Source organism: Manacus candei, unplaced genomic scaffold (genome assembly GCF_025592945.1).
Source record: "Manacus candei isolate 608988 ecotype Guabito, Panama unplaced genomic scaffold, ASM2559294v1 h1tg000061l, whole genome shotgun sequence".
In the NCBI taxonomy this organism is placed as follows: Eukaryota; Metazoa; Chordata; class Aves; order Passeriformes; family Pipridae; genus Manacus; species Manacus candei.
Genome location: NW_026138109.1, coordinates 1,510,942 through 1,530,049, shown reverse-complemented (window position 1 = coordinate 1,530,049; position 19,108 = coordinate 1,510,942). Strand labels below are relative to the sequence as shown.

At 36.2% G+C, this 19,108-nt stretch overlaps 1 protein-coding gene across 3 annotated transcripts in view; it reads left to right on the top strand.

Moving 5' to 3' along the window:
* Positions 1 to 18,785, top strand: part of ITGA1 (integrin subunit alpha 1) — a 72,242-nt gene extending 53,457 nt beyond the window's left edge. For all 3 annotated transcript variants that reach the window (XM_051804724.1, XM_051804726.1, XM_051804725.1), the window contains 15 exons: positions 673 to 836; positions 1,027 to 1,163; positions 2,093 to 2,203; positions 2,717 to 2,802; positions 3,006 to 3,141; positions 4,103 to 4,183; positions 5,494 to 5,570; positions 6,243 to 6,332; positions 7,327 to 7,429; positions 9,244 to 9,357; positions 10,905 to 11,009; positions 12,101 to 12,205; positions 13,044 to 13,136; positions 13,663 to 13,779; positions 14,514 to 18,785. In XM_051804724.1, the coding sequence (XP_051660684.1) occupies positions 673 to 836; positions 1,027 to 1,163; positions 2,093 to 2,203; positions 2,717 to 2,802; positions 3,006 to 3,141; positions 4,103 to 4,183; positions 5,494 to 5,570; positions 6,243 to 6,332; positions 7,327 to 7,429; positions 9,244 to 9,357; positions 10,905 to 11,009; positions 12,101 to 12,205; positions 13,044 to 13,136; positions 13,663 to 13,779; positions 14,514 to 14,558 (1,564 nt within the window). In that variant the 3' untranslated portion in view covers positions 14,559 to 18,785. The remainder of the gene's footprint in view (positions 1 to 672; positions 837 to 1,026; positions 1,164 to 2,092; positions 2,204 to 2,716; positions 2,803 to 3,005; positions 3,142 to 4,102; positions 4,184 to 5,493; positions 5,571 to 6,242; positions 6,333 to 7,326; positions 7,430 to 9,243; positions 9,358 to 10,904; positions 11,010 to 12,100; positions 12,206 to 13,043; positions 13,137 to 13,662; positions 13,780 to 14,513) is intronic.
* Positions 18,786 to 19,108: the final 323 nt, after the last annotated feature.

Here is a 19,108-nt window from a genome sequence, read left to right as displayed (position 1 = left end):
CCATTTCTCTAGACTCACGTTGCTCTTGTCCCCAGTTCTTCAGGGGTTTTCCCTCCTGATTGATTTTAAAAGTTGAGCTTTTAAAAGTGCTCCACAGCTTTATAGGTTTTGGCTGCTGAAGATATTTCTTTCCCTCCTCTTTGTGTTCCTCACTTTTTTGTTTCTGTATGATGAGTTCTCTCTGTAATGGCAGTTCGCAGGTGTGTAATAGTCTGCATAAATGGAGAAAGGCAAATGCAGAACGAAAATGTGCCAGAGAAGTGCATTGCAACTACCAGGTGCTTTCACAGCATCACACAGCCAGGACAGAAGACATAAAATAAAACATGGCCCCTTAACTGACACAACATGGCCAGTGCTGTGCCTGCAACTGCACTGCAGCATGGTACCACCACCATGTGCCACAGGAATCCCAGTTCAATTGTGGATTTTGCACTTCTGTTATTTTCCAAAGAACGTTAAGGGGTTTTTTTCCTTTTAGCTAGACGTATTTTGACAGTTGAACTCCATGATCTTAAAAGTCTTTTCGAACTTAAACAATTCTATGATTCTGCAATTCTATACCTGTATTTGAATGTTGAAGATTGAAATTTGCACACTTTGTGAGTTGATTCTTAAATTTAAAAAAGTTGCTGCTGTTATTTCCAAGGACTTTCTTTGTGTTTTTTTAAGGTCTCGTGATGTGGCTGAAGTAAATGTTTCCATGCAATTCACACCTAAAAGTATCAATATCCAACAACAAAATTGCCAGATAAATAAAAGAAAAACAATATGTATAAATGCCACAATTTGTTTTAAGACCAGACTAAAGTCAAAAGAAGATATATTTGAATCCAGTAAGTAGATAAGCGCTAAGCCATGGAATATCTAAATTATAAAACTGCTACGCTTGAATCCATTTATTAATTAAAAAATGGAATGTAACTTTTCTAAATTCACTATTCAAAGTGCATCTAAGATATTTTGAGAAAAAAGAATGTGTAGAGGCAAAGTGGTTCCTAATATTGATCTCAACTTCCTTTGCAGGTATGCAGTATTGGATTACTCTTGACTCACAAAGACAGATATCTCGAAGCTTGTTCACAGAAAGCCATGAGAGGAAAATGCAAAAAAATATAACTATCAAAGGGTCAGAATGTACTAAACATAACTTCTACATGTTGGCAAGTAAATCATTTAAAGTATTTTTCTCATGTTGACACCATAACCCAAATATGCATTCCATTAACTGTAAATTGGACAACAAAATCAGTGTATGGAATTAATCTTAAGAAGTGTTATAAAATTTGTTTAACACTTAGATTTATTTATTTATACATGTATAAACTATTTACTTATGTGTACAGTCTCTTTACCTATGGCTCTATTTGTGTCTCTCTTAAGAACAAACATACCACAGTTGGTGGAACCAACCAGCTATCGTGGTTAGTAGTTTAGGTGCACTCAAAACTCAGCAGGTGCATGTGAGCTAGAGTTTGCATATTGGTGCATTTCCTCCTACTAAAACATAGTAAAAAAACTTGCAGATTAGGTTTGGGCACAGAGAATACTTATTCACTGCAAAACAGAAATGTGAGTATGAAATTGCCCAGAATGTACCTAAGGAGCAGAGTGAATGGAGTTGCATATTATAAGCTACCCACAATTAAAATGTTTAGTGGCTTCACAGTTGTATCATAATTCAATACTAATGATAAATGATGCACAGAATTTTCTTCTCCCAATACCAGGCCTAAGTTCGATTTCACACAAGGTAATACTGCTGCTGCTCATCTTACAGATCCTTTGAGCACATTAAAGAGGAAAGTCTGTGAGTTGACAGTTCTGAGATATTCTTAAATACAACTGTGTTGGACATGCTCAGACTATATGACATTTTTTATAATAAGACACACAAAACATTAGTAGATGTTTGTAAGGATTGGCACGTTAGATGTTTATCAATTGCAAGCACTCAGATGCTTCTCTAGCAAGGATGGCAACAACATGACTGAAAAATATACTACCTCAGCATTGTTTGGGTTTTTTTTTAACCTCCTTAGATACTAAACTGAATGTCCATAACAGCAGTTTTGTTTTCTTTATGTTCTAGGATAAGCCTGACTTTCAGGACTCTGTAAAGGTTTTGCTGGAGTTCAATTTTTCTGATCCAGAGAGTGGACCTGTTCTTGATAGCAACCTGCCAAATTCAATATCTGAATACGTAAGTTAGTAAGATTCTGTATCAATAACCAAAGTATTTAAGGCAGAAACTGTAGCCCACACAAGAGCCGAAACTGTTGTCCACAAATTGGCTAAAGAGGGTGGGTCATTGAGCCTATCTAGGATATGTTTCTGCTAAATGAGTATTCAGGAATAAAAAGCATGATTCAATGTGCTTGCGAACCAGGCTGGGGTTTTAAAGCTGTCCATAGTTAATTGAAGATAGAAGAGAGCATGGGAATATTAGCCATTTATTTTGGTGGTGTTTGGCATAATTCATACTTCTACTAATGCTTCTTTTCAGAATCTAGGTAAATCTCTTAGAAGGGAATGATTAGAAAGCTTATGTTTCACCACATTTTACAGGATATTGGCATGTTTAACTGATTAATATTAGAGCAGACTTTTCTGATTATCAAACAGAAGACCTTATATAAAATTAGATAATGCATTAAAATGCAAGTATTTAACAAGAATTGCAATAAAATTAAGAGTAAACATGCTGTTTTTGCAGATTCCTTTCACAAAAGATTGTGGAGCCAAGAATAAATGCATTTCAGATCTTGTTCTTAATGTAAAAGCAAGCATAGCAGGAGACAGGTAACTACACTGGGTTTATTGTATCACTTGATATCTGTATAAAGTTTCTATGTCAATTATAAATTCTGTGGTCTAGTAAAATAATGCTGTGGCATCCTTTCCAAGTCAGAAACAAGATAGTCGGGACACTGGAAGAAGTTCCTCTTTATGTTAAACACAGATTCAACAGTTAAGATGTCCAACATTCTTACTTTATTTTACAGCTCTTCTCCATTCATTGTAAAGTCACGCAATGATAAGTTCATGATCCAGCTCTCTGTGAAGAACAAAAAAGACAGTGCCTATAATACCAGAGTTTTGGTTCAATATTCTCCAAATATTATTTTTGCTGGCATTGAGGTAGGATTTTTTTCACATTATGAAATTTATCACAACCTATATTTCCAGAGAGATCTGAGGAAGCTTTATTATTAAACCTGAATTTGACTGCTCTGGCATCATCTCAGTTGGTTTGAAGGGCTCTTGTCCTGCCTTATCGCTCTAAAAGAGTATTTATTTTGACCTGAGCAGGCTTTTGCCTAGCCTCATCCATTAACTACAGACACAAGTTTCACAATGACACTTGGACAAAGTGCCTGCCTCTTAGAGGAACGTCAGCGCCATAAATCATTTGTAGATCTACTGAGCCAGAAATGCCTTGTTATTTGTAATAGAACCCCTGAGTCCCTAGAATTCTCCTTTTGCATGTGTATAGGAAAAGCAATGTCTTCATAGGACAGAATAGATCCGTGCCTGCATCGTCTCTATATCAGACAGCGTTTCTGAAGGGGCTGTTTTTCTGCCTGCCTCAGCAGATTTGCTACAAATTCACCTCAGTTCAGGTGAGAAATATTAGGAGAATTCCTAATCAATAGTCAACAGTCCTGATGCTGCATATTAGAAGTCAGGGATCCACTGCACTATTGCTGACCTTGTGGCAATAATTGATGGAGTATAAAAGTCACTTTTATTGCTATGTTAGGAACATATTTAAAAAACTGCATGTTAAAACTGTGCAATTATAGATATGTTGATGTGCTAGACCCCTTAACTGATTTCCATGATGTCCAGTAGGCATGTAATTCCAAGTGTTCCAAACACCATCGCTGGAAAGGAATAATGGCTAGTAATTGATGTAGATATCCATAGGTGGCAATTATTTTGCAGAATTTGTGTCTCCCTATTTTTCTTCTAGTTCAATTAAGTCTTTGACTCTTACAATATTTTGACAATGAAAAGCAGCAGTGGTATATATATGTGCAGCAGGTCCTTGATGCTTAGTCAAAATTTAAAGTTTTCTTCACTTTCTTTTTCCCTGTAGGATATACAGAAAGATAGCTGTGAATCTAATCACAACATCACCTGTAAAGTGGGATATCCATTTCTAAAACCTGCAGAAGAGGTAAAAAGTCCCCCTGCATGCAAATTCTCCTTGCCCCATATTGTTCTAAAGCCAAGGCAGTCCCTAACACCTCTGAATTTCTTTTCTTTTGTGTACATCCCAAAAACTGTCCTTTCATGTTTCCCAAACTATCCTTGATGGTAGCTGCACTGAGCCAAATGGGAAAACATCAGATATTCAGTACCTGGGCAGTCAGCTGTGGTATGTAAGGAGGTAGTAGATGTGTATTGCCATCCTTGACACTGTCAGAAAACAAGTGACGCACCTGGCCAGAAGTGTCTGTGTCTAGGTGTATAGAGTATTTGTTAGGATATACTGATATGACACATAGACTCTCTGCAGCCTGGAACCTATAACTTTAGTTATTTTGTATATAAAATTTAGTCTGTTGAAGAGACAATAGGTTTGTATATGGAAATACTAACCTGGATCTGCAAAGTCAGACATCAAGATTTCACCTCTGCTCAGTGAGGAATCAGAGGCCTTTCCAGCAAGTAGTCTACTCAAAATCAAACTCCATCTTGAACACCACCACTGATGTCTGTATCTCCTGTTGGAATAGAAAGGGAGCTTTAGCTAAACTAAGCCTTTGAAAAGCTGTACTTAGATAGTTCTGATACTGAATTGGTAAAAATCAATTTGCATGCAAAAAAGACTGTTTTTCCTGGCAGTTTCTTCTTTGTTCCTCTGTCATGCAGAGGGAAAATCGTGAAATATGTCTTCTTACATTGCCCCCACACACATGCATTCCAGTTTGTGTCTTGGACTTGTAGAGATTAAGTCATCTGTTACCTTCTTGCAGCCAAATAAGCATACTATCCAATGCCTGTGCCCACGATGTTCCATTCCCAGCTTTGCGGGATTTTTCATATTTTCCTTTCATGCTTCAATTCTTAGTTTGCCTGTAGCTACAGAGCCCTAAATTTAGAAATTTCACCATCTACTTTGCATCAAAAATCAAGTAATCTCTGACTCACTAATAAGCATTCCTAATCCATTTCTTTTTAAAGCCTCTTTTTTTTTAATATAAAGAAATATCTAAGACAGGTTTCTATTTTATTTCCCCGAGATTTCTCAGTTTTGAAAATTGAAAACAGTCTTCTCTTTAGCAAGTGATAACTGTTATATTTCCTTCTTGGTTGGGACAAATTCAAAATAGTGGATTCATTCATAGAAAACTGATAAAACATGACTAAGGATTCTATGGATAAAAGTAGCAAAAATTTGTACAATTTTCATTATATCAAGCCCTGTTAGTGTGTTGGGTTTTTTTTTTCCTTTTAAAATACATAATATATTTCTCTACACAGATTTCCTTCAAAATATCTTTTCAATTCAACGCATCGTATCTCCTGGAAAATGCTACTATTCATGTATATGCAACAAGGTTAGTTGCAGTCTTTGCCTTCTGATCTTTTTTTTCTTAGAAAGCTCTACAGTTTTGTGTTTTGTAGTAAAACACAGATGACTTCTAAACTCAGAAGTGGTAAGCCATCTATAGAGCTGGCACCCTTACAGATGTATTCAGTTCAGCAGTGGATTGAGTGGACTAAATAAATAGCTGTTAGCCTCTACAACCTGAGAGTCACAAATGAGTCATAATTTCTGGTACTTTTACCTTCAGCAAAGGTTTATTCTCCTACAAAATTACGGCATACTTTAGCATGAATCACAGTTAACAAAAAGCTCTGGCCTTCAAAGAGTAAGAGCATTGCTGTAGTCTCTGATAAAATAAAGGAATGCACTTGCCCTCAGTGTTTATTGTCCCTACAAAACCCAGGGATGGTGTGGCCCTTAATTTTCCCATTTTCATTCAGTCAGCTGCAGTCTGTAATTTTAACAAAGATGCTTTTATGAGCTGGAGCTGGTGCAGGACTTATCAGTTATTGGAAGTAGTATTTTGAATTTATTTTTAGGAGACAGGAATTAACTGGAAATGAGTAGTATGCTTTTGTATCAGAGCTGTAGGTATTTCAGTTTCTTAAGATCCTTTTCCACCCAGCAGTTGTGCTGCGTCTGCAACAGTCTGATCTGAGTGACATGTGTTGTTTTGTTTTAGTGACAGTGAAGAACCACCTGAGACGTTGAGTGATAACAGAGGACATGTTACAATTCCAGTAAAATATGAAGTAGGATTAATCTTTGTAAGGTATTCATGCTTCTCTGTACTTTATTTGTTCACACAGCAAATAGCAGGTGTTCAGAGAGAATATAGTGTTGTTTAGCTGTTGAACTGTGCTCAGTATTTACTGACAACAGCTTCAAGGCTCATAAAAAGGAAACACAGGCTTTAGTGAAAAGAGAAATTACATAAATATTGGAGCAGTTACTGCCCATATTTGGCTGTAATTAAGTATTATCTATTTAAATTTGGTCTGCAGTTTGTAAGTAAAACAGCAGGTTTTGTTCCTGTACTTTGCCATATTAATTCAAAGTGTTTCAGGTACATCAGCTTCCTGATGGCAATGGCTTTATATCACTATAATATTTTGTGGTGTGGTGTTAGATTTCCATCTTCAAAAATTATTCTTAATTTTAGGTTCTTAGAGTTTGTTTTTACAAGTTCAGACCTAAACTTTAGTGCAGGTCTTGTAGTACACTTTATTTTCAGAAATAGCTAGAATGCGGTTAAATTCCATATCTGAAAAGCTTTATGAATACTGTTAGTAAACTACATTGCATGGTTTTCAAGTGTAAATAATAAAGCCAAATTCATTTTGGATGCATTTCATGGTTCAAATCCAGTCTTTGTTTGTCCCACAGGTAATCAGGTTGGATTTAGAACATGCTGGTTTTGTTCTGGTTTTGCTTGATTCTGTCTTTTATAGGAGGCTGCCTGTCTCACGTGGCAATACCCAGGATAAGGGACTGCATGGCTAGAATAAGAAAAGCAAAATCAGACTCTGATGGATTATTTTTTGGAATAATATTTGCTCATTTTGTAGTTTTATCTGAACAAAACATTCTAAATGTATGTAATAAAAAGTGAGGCCTCCTCACTTCAGTGGAAGTAGCAGTGCACTCTTAATTGCAAGACTAGTCCTGAAATTCATTGAATAATGAAAAGGCTTATGTTATTAACTGATAGATTTTTATGAAGTTTTTGTGCTTACTGGGGTTTTTGTGTGTTTTTTAACCCACAGCATTTTCAAAGAGCACCATGTTATAATTGGGGCAAATGATACCATCCCTACCGCTATTAACACAACAGAGCAGATCGGGGATGAAGTTACTTTACATTATAGGGTAAGAAACTATTAAAAATGTACAATACAGGTACTAGCGTAATCTTCTTCTTTTTTTCTATTTTTGTCTTGAATTGCTTAATGTGATAGCCTATTACTAAAATAGCAGGTATGCAAACTGTTAAACCTTCTCCATTCATATTTTGTGTTTTACACTTTTTTTTTCCCCTTCCTTTGGAATAATGTGAGTCAGAGAGTCTGAGAGTGGTCCATCTCCTGCAGCGTAGTTCTGGTGGGTTTTGGAGCTGCTATCCTCAGCTGGGGAAAGAGAGCATGTCCTGGTAAATGAGAATTTGGCCTATGCCCATTGCAGTTCAGAACGGCTATTTCCAAAATTGAGTCAAATTTGTAAAAGGCAAATGCCATGCTCCAAGAATGTGGTCTTCCTAATGGAATGAATACTGCAAAGTATCTTGTGAGATCCCTGCTGGACTGCTACACCCAGACTCCCAAAACACAAAGGACATGGACCTGCTAAGATGGGTCCAGAGGAGGGCCATAAAGATGATCAGAGGGCTGCAGCACCACTCCTACAAGGACAGTATGGAGCACTTGGGGCTGTTCAGCCTGAAGAAGGCTACAGAGAGATCTCATTGTGGCTTTCCAGTACCTAAAGGGGGCCTACAAGAAAGCCAGAGAGGGACTTTTCATGAGGGCATGTAGCGATAGGAAAGGGGGAATGGCTAAACTGTAAGAGAGCAGGTGTAGATTGGATATCAGGAAGATATCTGGTGGTGAGGCACTGGAGAAGTTGTGGATGCCCCATCCCTGCAAATCTTCAAGGCCAGGTTGGACAGGGCTTTGAGCAACCTGTTCTAGCAGAAGGAAGGTGTCCCTGCCTATGGCAAGGGGAGTTGGAACTAGATGATCTTTAAGATCTCTTCTAACCCAAACCAGTCCATGATTCAATGAATCTGTGACTAAAAGCGTAGCCTAAATTTGCTGCAGGACTGAATTTACTTATCTTGAGAGCATCCTTGTTTCCCAGTGTCAAAATCCAAAACTGAGCAAGGGTCCTATACAAAAAGCATAAAAATCTAGGAATCAATTTCTATCTGTAAAAAACGAGCCATGGGAAAATTCTTGCTCTCACTAAATAGCAAAGGCAAAGCAGTTTTTTCTTATTTTTTAGCCCACCTACAGTCTTTTACTCAGTTACATTTTTAAGTATAAAAGCTTAAATCCAGTTATGTCAAAGCTTTTGTGGACAAATGGGCAAATGAGTAGCCAGAATAAAAAAGGGTAAAAGGTTCTTAAGCATTTATTAAGTTTGCCACTTCAGAGACAAGATCACTAATTCCCCTGCCAGCAATTCCACCTAGGTATTTCTCCATCCTCAACCGCAGCAAGCCTTCCCAGAAAGAGTCTCAGAGAAAAGAGGAGAGAGGAGCAGGTGATTGGAAGGGCAGTTACCTAAGCATATTTGAGGAGGAACCAGCAGAAGCCACCACTGATACAGAGGCTTCTCTCCTATGTTAAAGTATTTGGGTGTTTATTATATATTGAAATGAAAGACATTTTATGATCTTCCCAGATGATAAGAAGATACAGTAAGCAAGACAACAAGAAGGAATTTATGTCAAAATGTCCTCTTTCATCCTGTTAATTTGATTTTCTTCAACAGAGCATTGTATTACCAAAGACTACAGAAGAATATGTCTGCTAATTCACAAGAAGCTGTTCTTGGAAAAGTAACTGTCTGTGGAAATGTAAAAATAAAAAGAAAAAATAAAAATACAGGAAAGGAAAAAACTCACAATCAAACACTAACAAAATAAGGAAAGAACTAATCAAAACCTTTTTCTTTTTTCATAGATTGAAAAAGGTGAACATTTTCCAATGCCAAACCTCACACTGCAGATCTTTTATCCCAACGTAACAGCAGCCAAGAACACTCTTCTCTACCTTACTGCATTGTCACATACCCAAGTAAGCTATGAATTTGTACTTTTATGATAAATTTAAATTCAAAATTTATGCTGCAAGAGACTGCAAAATGTAAACATTTGAGATGCCTTGCATCAAGGTAGATATATTGCTTTCAGTCTAAATAACAAGATGCTGGTGTTTTAAGAGTATGTACAGATGTGCATAAGAAGACAGAGGGACAAATTTTCTCAAAAGAAAACATGCAGATTTAAAATTTTATTGAACAATGACTGGACTATAACAAGGCTAATTTGTTATATTGCCAAGTGCTGAGATGTCCTGACTGAGATAAGAGCCTCCATATGGTTGTCTCCATTGTCAGCAGTGTGAATTGCAAATTCTCTAATCCTGCTGTACATCCAGACCTCAACGTTCTGTTCAGTTCTCTTCTTTCGGTTCCTGAAATTAACCTTCCTGCATGTCTGCTCTCCAGCACTAGCAGTCCTCTGGCTTCTTCCTTCTCTGGGGCACTGAGACATCTTGAAGGGGATGGTAGGTCATATCTTTCAAATGCTCTTCACTGCAGCTCTCATTTGAGTTTTTCAGTGTCACTCCTCCAGTGCAGCTGGAGATCACGTTCCAGTAAATTCCATGACTCTAGATCTGTAGATCTTAAAACTAGAGCTTTATCAGTAACTGGGTGGCTGAAGAACCCAAATATCACCAAGTGGTGACCTAAACCTCCTTTTGTTTTTCCTTCTGCTCAGAGACACACAAAGTACACCTCCCTCCAAATATTTTACTTAGTTTTGAGATGCTGTCCAACTTAAAAAAAACCCTAAAATATAGAAACAAAAGTTCAAGGTTTACTTTAAAACAAAACAAAAACAAACAAGCAAACAAATCATATTTAGAATACAAAAAAAATTGTATCTTTTCTTGTTTCCTGTCCTCCATTATTTTCACTCCTAGGCAATCACAGCATTTGACACAAATTTGGTTTTTTGTATGGGCAAAATTCATCTCCTGCTAGTGACGCCCTAGTGACAGTAGTGTGGCAAGTGCACTGCAGGGGATTTGTAAATCTTTTCATGCTAGCAACGTGAAAGTCAATGACCTGGCTGAAAAGAAATTAATTCCCCCACACTGAAAACACCAGAGAGTTTCCAAGCTGCCTGTGAATGAGTCACAGAGATCTACTCCCCCTCTCTGGACATTGCATCCTGCACTTAACCTGACTGTTTGCTTGCTACAGCAGAACCTCTTTGGATTCCCATGCTAAAGCTATTTAGCTCTTTTAATAATCAACTCTTGCTGGTTCTCATAGCGGTCATCTTGCAGGAAGCTCTTGTTTGCTTCTACAGATGTTTAAGTAGCTGCAGAGAGTTTATGTTGATTTATCTCATAAAAATTTCATTTGCTGTTTGAATACTTCAATACCTACACTATCTGAATTCCTTATTCTGCACTCTTGCAATATGCATTTAGTGGCTAGTAAACATTATCATTCTCATTAAATATAAAATATTAATTTTGGCTTGTTCTGAAAGCATTTTTTGTAATAGATTGCATATGTAGACAATAATTATTTGTATTTCTGCTAACAGAATGCCATCTGCCAAAGTAGTTACCCTGTAGATCCCTTAAAGATCAGCACTGGGAAACCATTTGTGTTGTCAAAAATAAAAGAACCTATGAAGGATACAATTATGGTAAGTCTAATTATAGGATATATATTCATCCCAGATATTAAAACGGATCTTAGAGCTGAATACTTCTGAAATACATGTATAAAAGCTGCTCTCAAACTGTATCCCTTGGAAACTCATTTTGTCTTAATAGCCTAAAAAGTCTTTTTTATGTAGACTAACTATTTGGCTACAAAACTGTATGTGGAATTGAATTTAGATGATTTGGGTTTTTTTTAATTTAAAAAATATGTAAATAACAGTAGCACATTTTACAGCTGAATAAATCTTCATCATCTATATTCCCGTTGTAATTAATAAATAGTAATATTTTAAATGCTTCTGATCACCCAATCAGCTTTTTTAGACATCTAGTTCAACAGATGTTCAAATGCTAGCACACTCTGATCTGGCAGATTTTCCATGCAACTATAAATGATGATCCCATTTGGAAAGGATTAGCCTCTCACTTTTAGACGAAAGAGTTGCAAATTAATTTTGCTGCCATAGTTATGTTGGCATGTCAGGGGCAAAGCATCCTCAGCGTAGAGGTACAAGTGGAGTTTCTGGTGCAAATGAAACCATGTCATGGGAAGAGTGTTTTTCCATGCTTATCATATTCCTTCACAGAAGTGATTTAATACTAAGCAAGTATTTCCAACTTGTTACAACATCATTCTGCTAGCAAGTGATACTGGGAAATAAAGATACTTACATCTTCACACACACATCCTCCCCTACTTGAAAGATTCAGGTGTCCATGATTTGAAAAACACTGCAGAAAAGCCATAGCTGTGTTGGTAGGAAAACACTTGCTGTTACAGGATGTGCCTCCTTTAAGACCTCTGTGATGCCTTTTGCTGTGTAGCTGCAGCAACAGAGATTCCTCAGGCCTTGCCAACCTGCAAAAAGTGAGTCTATTCTACCACAGCATGAATGTCTCAACTTGGTTTATATACTGCAGTGTCACTTTTACATAAAAAGCTACAGTAATGAATATCAGTTTAGTATTGGTGTCATAGCAAGTGATCTGTATATACAGTAGTTTATATATTTTTATTTTAATAATGTGAGAAGTTTGTTGCTATTAATTCATTCTGGTGCCTTTAAAACAGGCCTGTGACACATATAGCTGTGCCTCTATTAATTGTGCCTTGGTCCCATCTGACATATATCAAGTGAATGTTTCACTAAGAGTATGGAAACCTACCATCATAAAAGTAAGTAAATCCTATTTGTGTTCAGAATACATTTAGGTTTGAAAAACTTAAGCCAATGTTTCTAATGTCTATTAAAATTGTATCTTTCATTTTATTAAGTGTTCCCTCTAGTATTTGAAATAGTTTCCTTTGCTATTTTAAAATTTCCTTAAAACTATATCACATGTACTTTCTCATCCTAAAGTAAGTTTTTGTAACGTAACGTAGAGGTAAGAAGACACCCCTTTCTTATTCTGTATAGATGATCCTTTTTTATAGCTACTTATGCATTCACAGATTCTAATTCAGCATATGTAAGGAAGGGTACATAGAAAAACATATTTTTTTAAGTAGGTTTTTAATATGGAAAGATTTCTCAGGTATAAAAAGGATTTTTTTTTATTATCAAAAGAGCAAAGGAGAGACAGTCCACTTCAGAGCACATCTCAGTATTTTCTGATGGTTACAATGACCTGGCTGTCATCTACTTTGCTCAGCTGAATAATTTCTGATACTGAGTTCCTGTTTTGTATTTTTGTTTTTCCTCTGGAAAATAACAGGGCAGGAGGAGACATACAGCAGAATTTTAGAAAGCCCAAAATTGTCTCTGTGGCCATAATAGTTTTCAAGGATTAATTAATATTTCTTCAAAATCTCTGCAACCTACCCCTTCAAAGCAGTATTGCTGTCTGCAAACAGTAATGTGCTGAAGGTGACATACATGAGCAGTTTCACTGACTTTCACGTTTTTCAGCATCTCCCAAAGCATTAAGTTTTTCTCTCATTCTTCTCATTGGTACAAAGCTTTCTATTTCAAAATATCTACGTATAAACCATAGCAATTAATCCTTTCTTCCAGGCCAGTATTCACAGCTTAACCCTTATTGTGAAAGCATTACTTAGGAGTGAGAACTCATCATTGATTTTGAGAAATGATCATCAAAAACTGGAGGTAAGAACATAATAACTTTTTTCACAGGAATGCTTTTTTGAACTATAAACGTTTTTGGTCTCTAATAAATTCTGAAGTTAATTCAAGCTCCTACATGGTCACATATATTTAAATGTGAATATTACTTATTTCTGTTTAGATTACACAAGATATGTCTTGTTTAAAATCAAATTAGCCTTTTACACTCATGCTTAGCTCCATCTCTCAGGGAGGCAGGCACTGAGTGAAGAAGAGTATACCAAAGAAACTCCCTAATATATGCTTCCACTACTCGTGGTTTTGGTCCTGTATCCTTTATAACAATGACCACTGACTTGTAGTAGGGCCACCCTCATGACATGAATGCAGTTAGAAAGTGCAAGATATTATGGAACACAGGCTTTCATGTTGGACATTATTTTCTTAATGTTTTTCTACAAGTTCCTGAAGTGGTACTCTGAAAATCACTGCATACTGATCACTGCTGCTCTTTTGGTACTTTAGAAGTACAAATTATTTATTGCTTACATTCTGAACACCTTTGCAGACCATGATTAAGATTTCCAAAGAACTCCCACCGGGTACAGTCCCCTTATGGGTTATCCTCCTGAGTATCTTTGCCGGACTCCTGATTCTTGCACTGCTTATATTTGCTCTGTGGAAGGTAAGCTGCACATCCTTGTCTTCAGGAAAATAAACCTATAGGCTTAAATTCTCTGTGGTCTCCTTCTTATAGCGACAACCTCACAGACAATACTATTATCTAATTAGTAGCATAAAATCTTGTGGAAATAACAAAATAACTAATAAATACTACAATTTTCTGATGTGTAACTTGCAGTGCTATACAGTTGAAATCTGTATTGCCATTATGTTATGAAAAGGAAAAGAAGAAGATATTTTAGTGTGAGTGAGGATTTATTAAGGGATTTTTCTATTAGCATTGGCTGTGGCCTTTGATAATCAGGTTTTCTCTACATGCGAGAGATGCTAGGTCTGTGGTATGTCTTGCCACAAGTGGGCACTCTTCTCCAGGCTAAATATTTAGTTCATAATTGTGCTAGAAGGTTACAGTTTATAAATTTAAACATGCATAATCTCTTCCATAATCAACTGAGAACCAAATATTATTATTAAGCATTTTAACCTTTGAGTGAGGATAATAATGATTCAGCAATTGCTCTACTATATATTAACTGTACTCTTTTGTCTGGTTCATGACATATCTCTTTAGTTTTTCCTTTCCAACAAAAACAATGTCATAGTTCAATGAAAAGTTATTAAATAACTTTTACTGTGCTGAAAGTATTAAAATAGTAGTAAGAACCAGGACATGAATGTGACCAATATGGATTCTATGTTTTGAACAGTTCTTAGTCACTTTTTCCTTTTCTGCAGGCTGGATTTTTCAAAAGGCCTCTAAAGAAGAAAATGGAGAAATGAAAAGAAAAACCACAAAGCACAGAAATTTTTGCTCAGGTCTGCCTCCAAAATGTTACTGTAAAATTATAAACTTAGGTGCAGTGATTACAATGTTTTCTAAACTCTGGTGCATTAAAAAAAACCCTAGAAGTAGAAAAACAAGAAGGAAATCAAGCACACATGCAAAGGAATAATGCAAAGAAAGAATAAACAACCTTATGGCATTTTGTGATACTCAAGAATATACTTTCAAGTGCTACTCATTTTTGGAGAGTAACTGAATTCAAAGATTCTAACATTTTTTAATACGGAAAATGTGTCATCATATTTTTACGTGGGATCATTTATTATTCCAAATTACACAAGAATTCAGCTTGTGTGTAGCAATCCCAGTCTTTTTTATCACCTTACCATTTTGGAAAGGAAAAAGCATCATTTTCAGAATTTCTTTCTTATGTCAGTTCTGTGAAAGCAGACTGTCAGTTCACAAGGCAGAATATGCAAACTTTGAGTGCACCAAATACTGTATGATAGCTGATGCAATGACAATTCAGAAGACAGAAGCACCTCCAGAATTTTGCATGAAAATTACTGAAATTGGATTTCTTGGATTTCTCCTTCTGCCTACTGTAGCATGTCCCGCTGAACCCAGGATACTCCAAGGAAGAGATATTTATGGTCAAGTGGACCATAAAGGATTGACCCGTTAAATAACTGTTTGAACTTGAAACAGATTTTTGGCAGGCCTAAAAATGTATGCACAAACAGTCAAGCCCATCTGATTGCACACTGTATTCAAATAAGCAGGAGCACAACTGTATCTGCAAGTAGAAATACCCATATTTATGCAGAAGATGTTTAGAAGCACCCTGAAAGTTTGACTCTTGCTGTATATCTTGGAGTAGCCAGGAGAGTGCTTTATAAACTGTCACTGTAAATTTAGTGTGTAGCTATTTAATCCAATGAATTTAAAGTGTACAAAATGATAGTTAATAAAAGAGCACAGATAGAAAATTCAGCACTGGCAAGCTTCTTCTAGTATTATAAGTCACACCTCATCGTTATTACTTATGAGTTTAAAAATTGATGCAGAATTTGCATACTAAAAGCACTTAAAAATGATGTTTATTTTTGTGAAAGATTAAAAGTTTATATGAGAATACACTGAAATGTAGATAGCAAAATGTTTCTTTAAGAAATTTTTTCTTTCTATTTAGATCATTTAGTTTCCTCCTTTCTTTTGTGTGCTTGTCTCCCTGGGGCACTTTGCTGTGCCTTGTCCTTGAGAGCTTCCTATATTACTTGCAGTCACACAAAATTAACAAAAGAAAAATGAGGCATGCTGGCAAAGTGTGATGCTGCCTCACCATGAGGGGGCTCAGTATTGGTTGCCAATAGATCAGAAAATATTGAGGAGACTTACTAAGTTCTATAAAATGTACTTTTTTGCAGAAAAGCTTTGCCTTGCCAGGGAAGTCAGGAAAATTTGTTCCTCTTCTTGGGACAAATATCACTGAAAGGAAAAAAAAAAAATCATTGCACTTTTCCCAAATGTTTTTGCTTATCAATATCTTTATAGTAATAGCTTAAAAAGGAATAATAAATTTTACAAAGATTTTTTTTTTTAAGAAGAGAGCATAGACCTGGTTGAAGATGCTGGCAAGTACAACTCTGAAAGTGTGCCAGAAGGTGTTCCATCACTTGAAAGATGCTGTCACCCTTCAGTAACTTCTGTTTAGTTCCTAAATTAGAGAGAGTAGTTATTGGGACAGGCTAAGACTTATGTGAATGCCAAGTAGGATTAAGTCTGAAAGTGTTTGCAATTTCTTCCTGTGTCTGTGGGAAAGGTGGCTTTTTCATAGCAGCAGTCTGCTGAAGGTAGCAGTATGACTCAGAGGAGAGGGCAAAGCCCTCTGTGGGAACACTGTGGGTGGCTGTGCTTTCCAGAGCCTGGGAGAGCCACTGAGCCAGTGGACGTACTTGCTGTGCTCTTGTGCACAGCTGAAAATGCACCCCGGCTGAGAGGGTGTGTCAGCTGCCCTGGTTCTGAACACAGAAGGAAGACATGAATGAAAGCAAAAAAATAACATAGAGGAGCTGTGGATAGAACGCCTGCTTCATTCATTGTGAAGGATGACAAAATTTACTGAACTGTAAAGATAAGTTAATATTCACAGCTCTGTTTTCAGTCCCAAGCGAGATGCAGGTTTTATTGTAAGAAAATGTATGATTTTGCCCATCTGTTTTGAAATATTTAAATGGCACTTGTCACCATAGCATTTGAATGCCTCAGAATTGTAATTTTTTTTCTAACACTATCTCTGTAAAAGCATAGCAGTGCTGTTAGCCTATTATGGTTTTGTAAAGGAACAGAATTATGAAGGAATTTTGACTCACCTATGCACACTTAGAAAGTCTATGGTAGCAGAGGAAATACTTGTATTTATTATTATTCATCCAGTTTGTTAATCATGAGGTTATTTTTCCTGGCTTCATAAAATTATTCAAAAGTTGTGCAAGACACAGCTAATTCTTATGCAGCATATTTTTAAGTGTTTCACTGTTTAGTTATGATAAGCTGTTAACCAACACTTTTCATTTTTCTTATGACATTTCATGTCTAATTTTAAAGCATAAGCCTAACTGAAAAATATATAAGCCAAAACCCAGTATATTTCTCTAGATAAAGTCTATGCAAAAATAAACCAGTAGTATTTTATCAATGCAGAGTATGTTTAAGATCAGTGTTCTGTTCATCTTAGACCTACTTTGCACTGTAAAAACAGTAATAAGCTTCATGTAACCACACTGCTTTCCTCTTCGTTGTGATGCTTTCTCCCTTTTCACATCTGTCCTATTATCATATTTTCAATTATAATATCTATTTAAGATATAAGTATACATACATACATATAAGTATGTAAAGGGGATAGCACTATAGCACATTAATCTTACACAATTCTAAGCGATTAGTAAAATCGCTATTTTTATCCATAATAGCCACACAGTGCTATAAGAGCAGTATTTTACTGCTTTTCATGATACACAATAGAAAAACCTACTGAAAACAATATCAGGAACATCTTGCTGAAATTTAGCAGGCACAAACAGTATCAGAACAGCATGTAATCTATTTTGTTCCAAAAAATAGACACATTAGGTTGCAATGTGATTCTAATAACTAATAAGCTAAATATTTTCCATTGACATAAAAGCCTGTAAAATAAATTAGTAATAAATTGTGTGTGTAACTAGAGATTACCAGCTCAGTTCCTAACTTCAGCACTGAAGTGGGTAACTTAGTGGAAAGGGACAAGCTTCTTTTCTGTACTGTAGAACTTCCCTTGAAAGGAGCAAGGGCTTTAAATGGTCACTCCTGCTTCAGTTTAAGGTTGTTCTAGAGGTTGCTGATCCCATATGTAATTTTAGAAGACTTAGGAAACAGCATCTGCAGTAGAGCAATCTACTTGGGCAGCTGCTTATGTTCCTTTGCTTGTCTGGTTTCACTCTGGGTCATTATTATGAGCCATTACTCCAGACACAATCTTCCTGTCCTCGCCCTTTACCTGAGTCCTTGAGTACATATCCTGTGCTGAGTCAATTTGAGCATGATGTTCCTCTTCAGAGCTTGAGTCAGGGGAATCCACCTTAAACTGAAGCCAAAGGATTTCATCTCACCTGGCACCGAGAGCCTGGAGTTAGGGTCATACTCATCTAATGAATTCCACATAGTCTAATTGGTTAAATTTTGAATTGACCTATGGCATAGATGATGAACCATTCGAAAATAAAAGCAGAGAAGATATTCAGAATGTACTGCTGTTAACTGTACCACTTAAAAGGAATAAAAGGGGATTTGTGTACTTTTAAAGAAAATCACAGTATTCTGCACAGCATTTTCTTTTTCCTGTAAAATTACTCCATGTGCTTTATTGATTAAAAAAATTAAAGAGTCTCCTGTGTAGTTTGCTTGCTTTTCATTGATATAAGAATAATGTAAAGGCATCTCTGTATCTAGAAGCAAATTCATCTACCTGTCAATAGAAAGGCATTGTAGAAACAAGCATTCTTGCACAGCATAACATCAAGGAAAGCTTGAATGTGGTCAGGCTGTCAGAAATACATTGTCATTAGATGTATAGAGTTTGTACCCACGTTTGAAAGCTTTTTATAGGATTATGTGACTTCTTGACACAGAGTTGTTTCCATGACACTAAATAAAAGTTGAAGACACTTGCATTCTTCTAAGCATTCTTCCTGTCCAACAATTCTTCTGAACAGATTATTTCTGTGACCCAAATAGTCTGTGGTCTTGCATAATTGTAAATGATTCATCTCAATTTCCTTAAACCTAGTAAACATTTGTATCAAAACTTCCTAGAAGACAAAGATTACACTTTTTATATTACAGTTAACGCTTAGAATATATTACAAAACGTGTTGTAACTATTATCAGAGACTACTTTGATGGTGAATCATAGTTTTCTAATAGCAACATCCTGTCTAGTCATGGGGGAGTGCTTACCAAATATCCTACTCTGTATACATCTGATCATTAAGAGTTTGCTGGA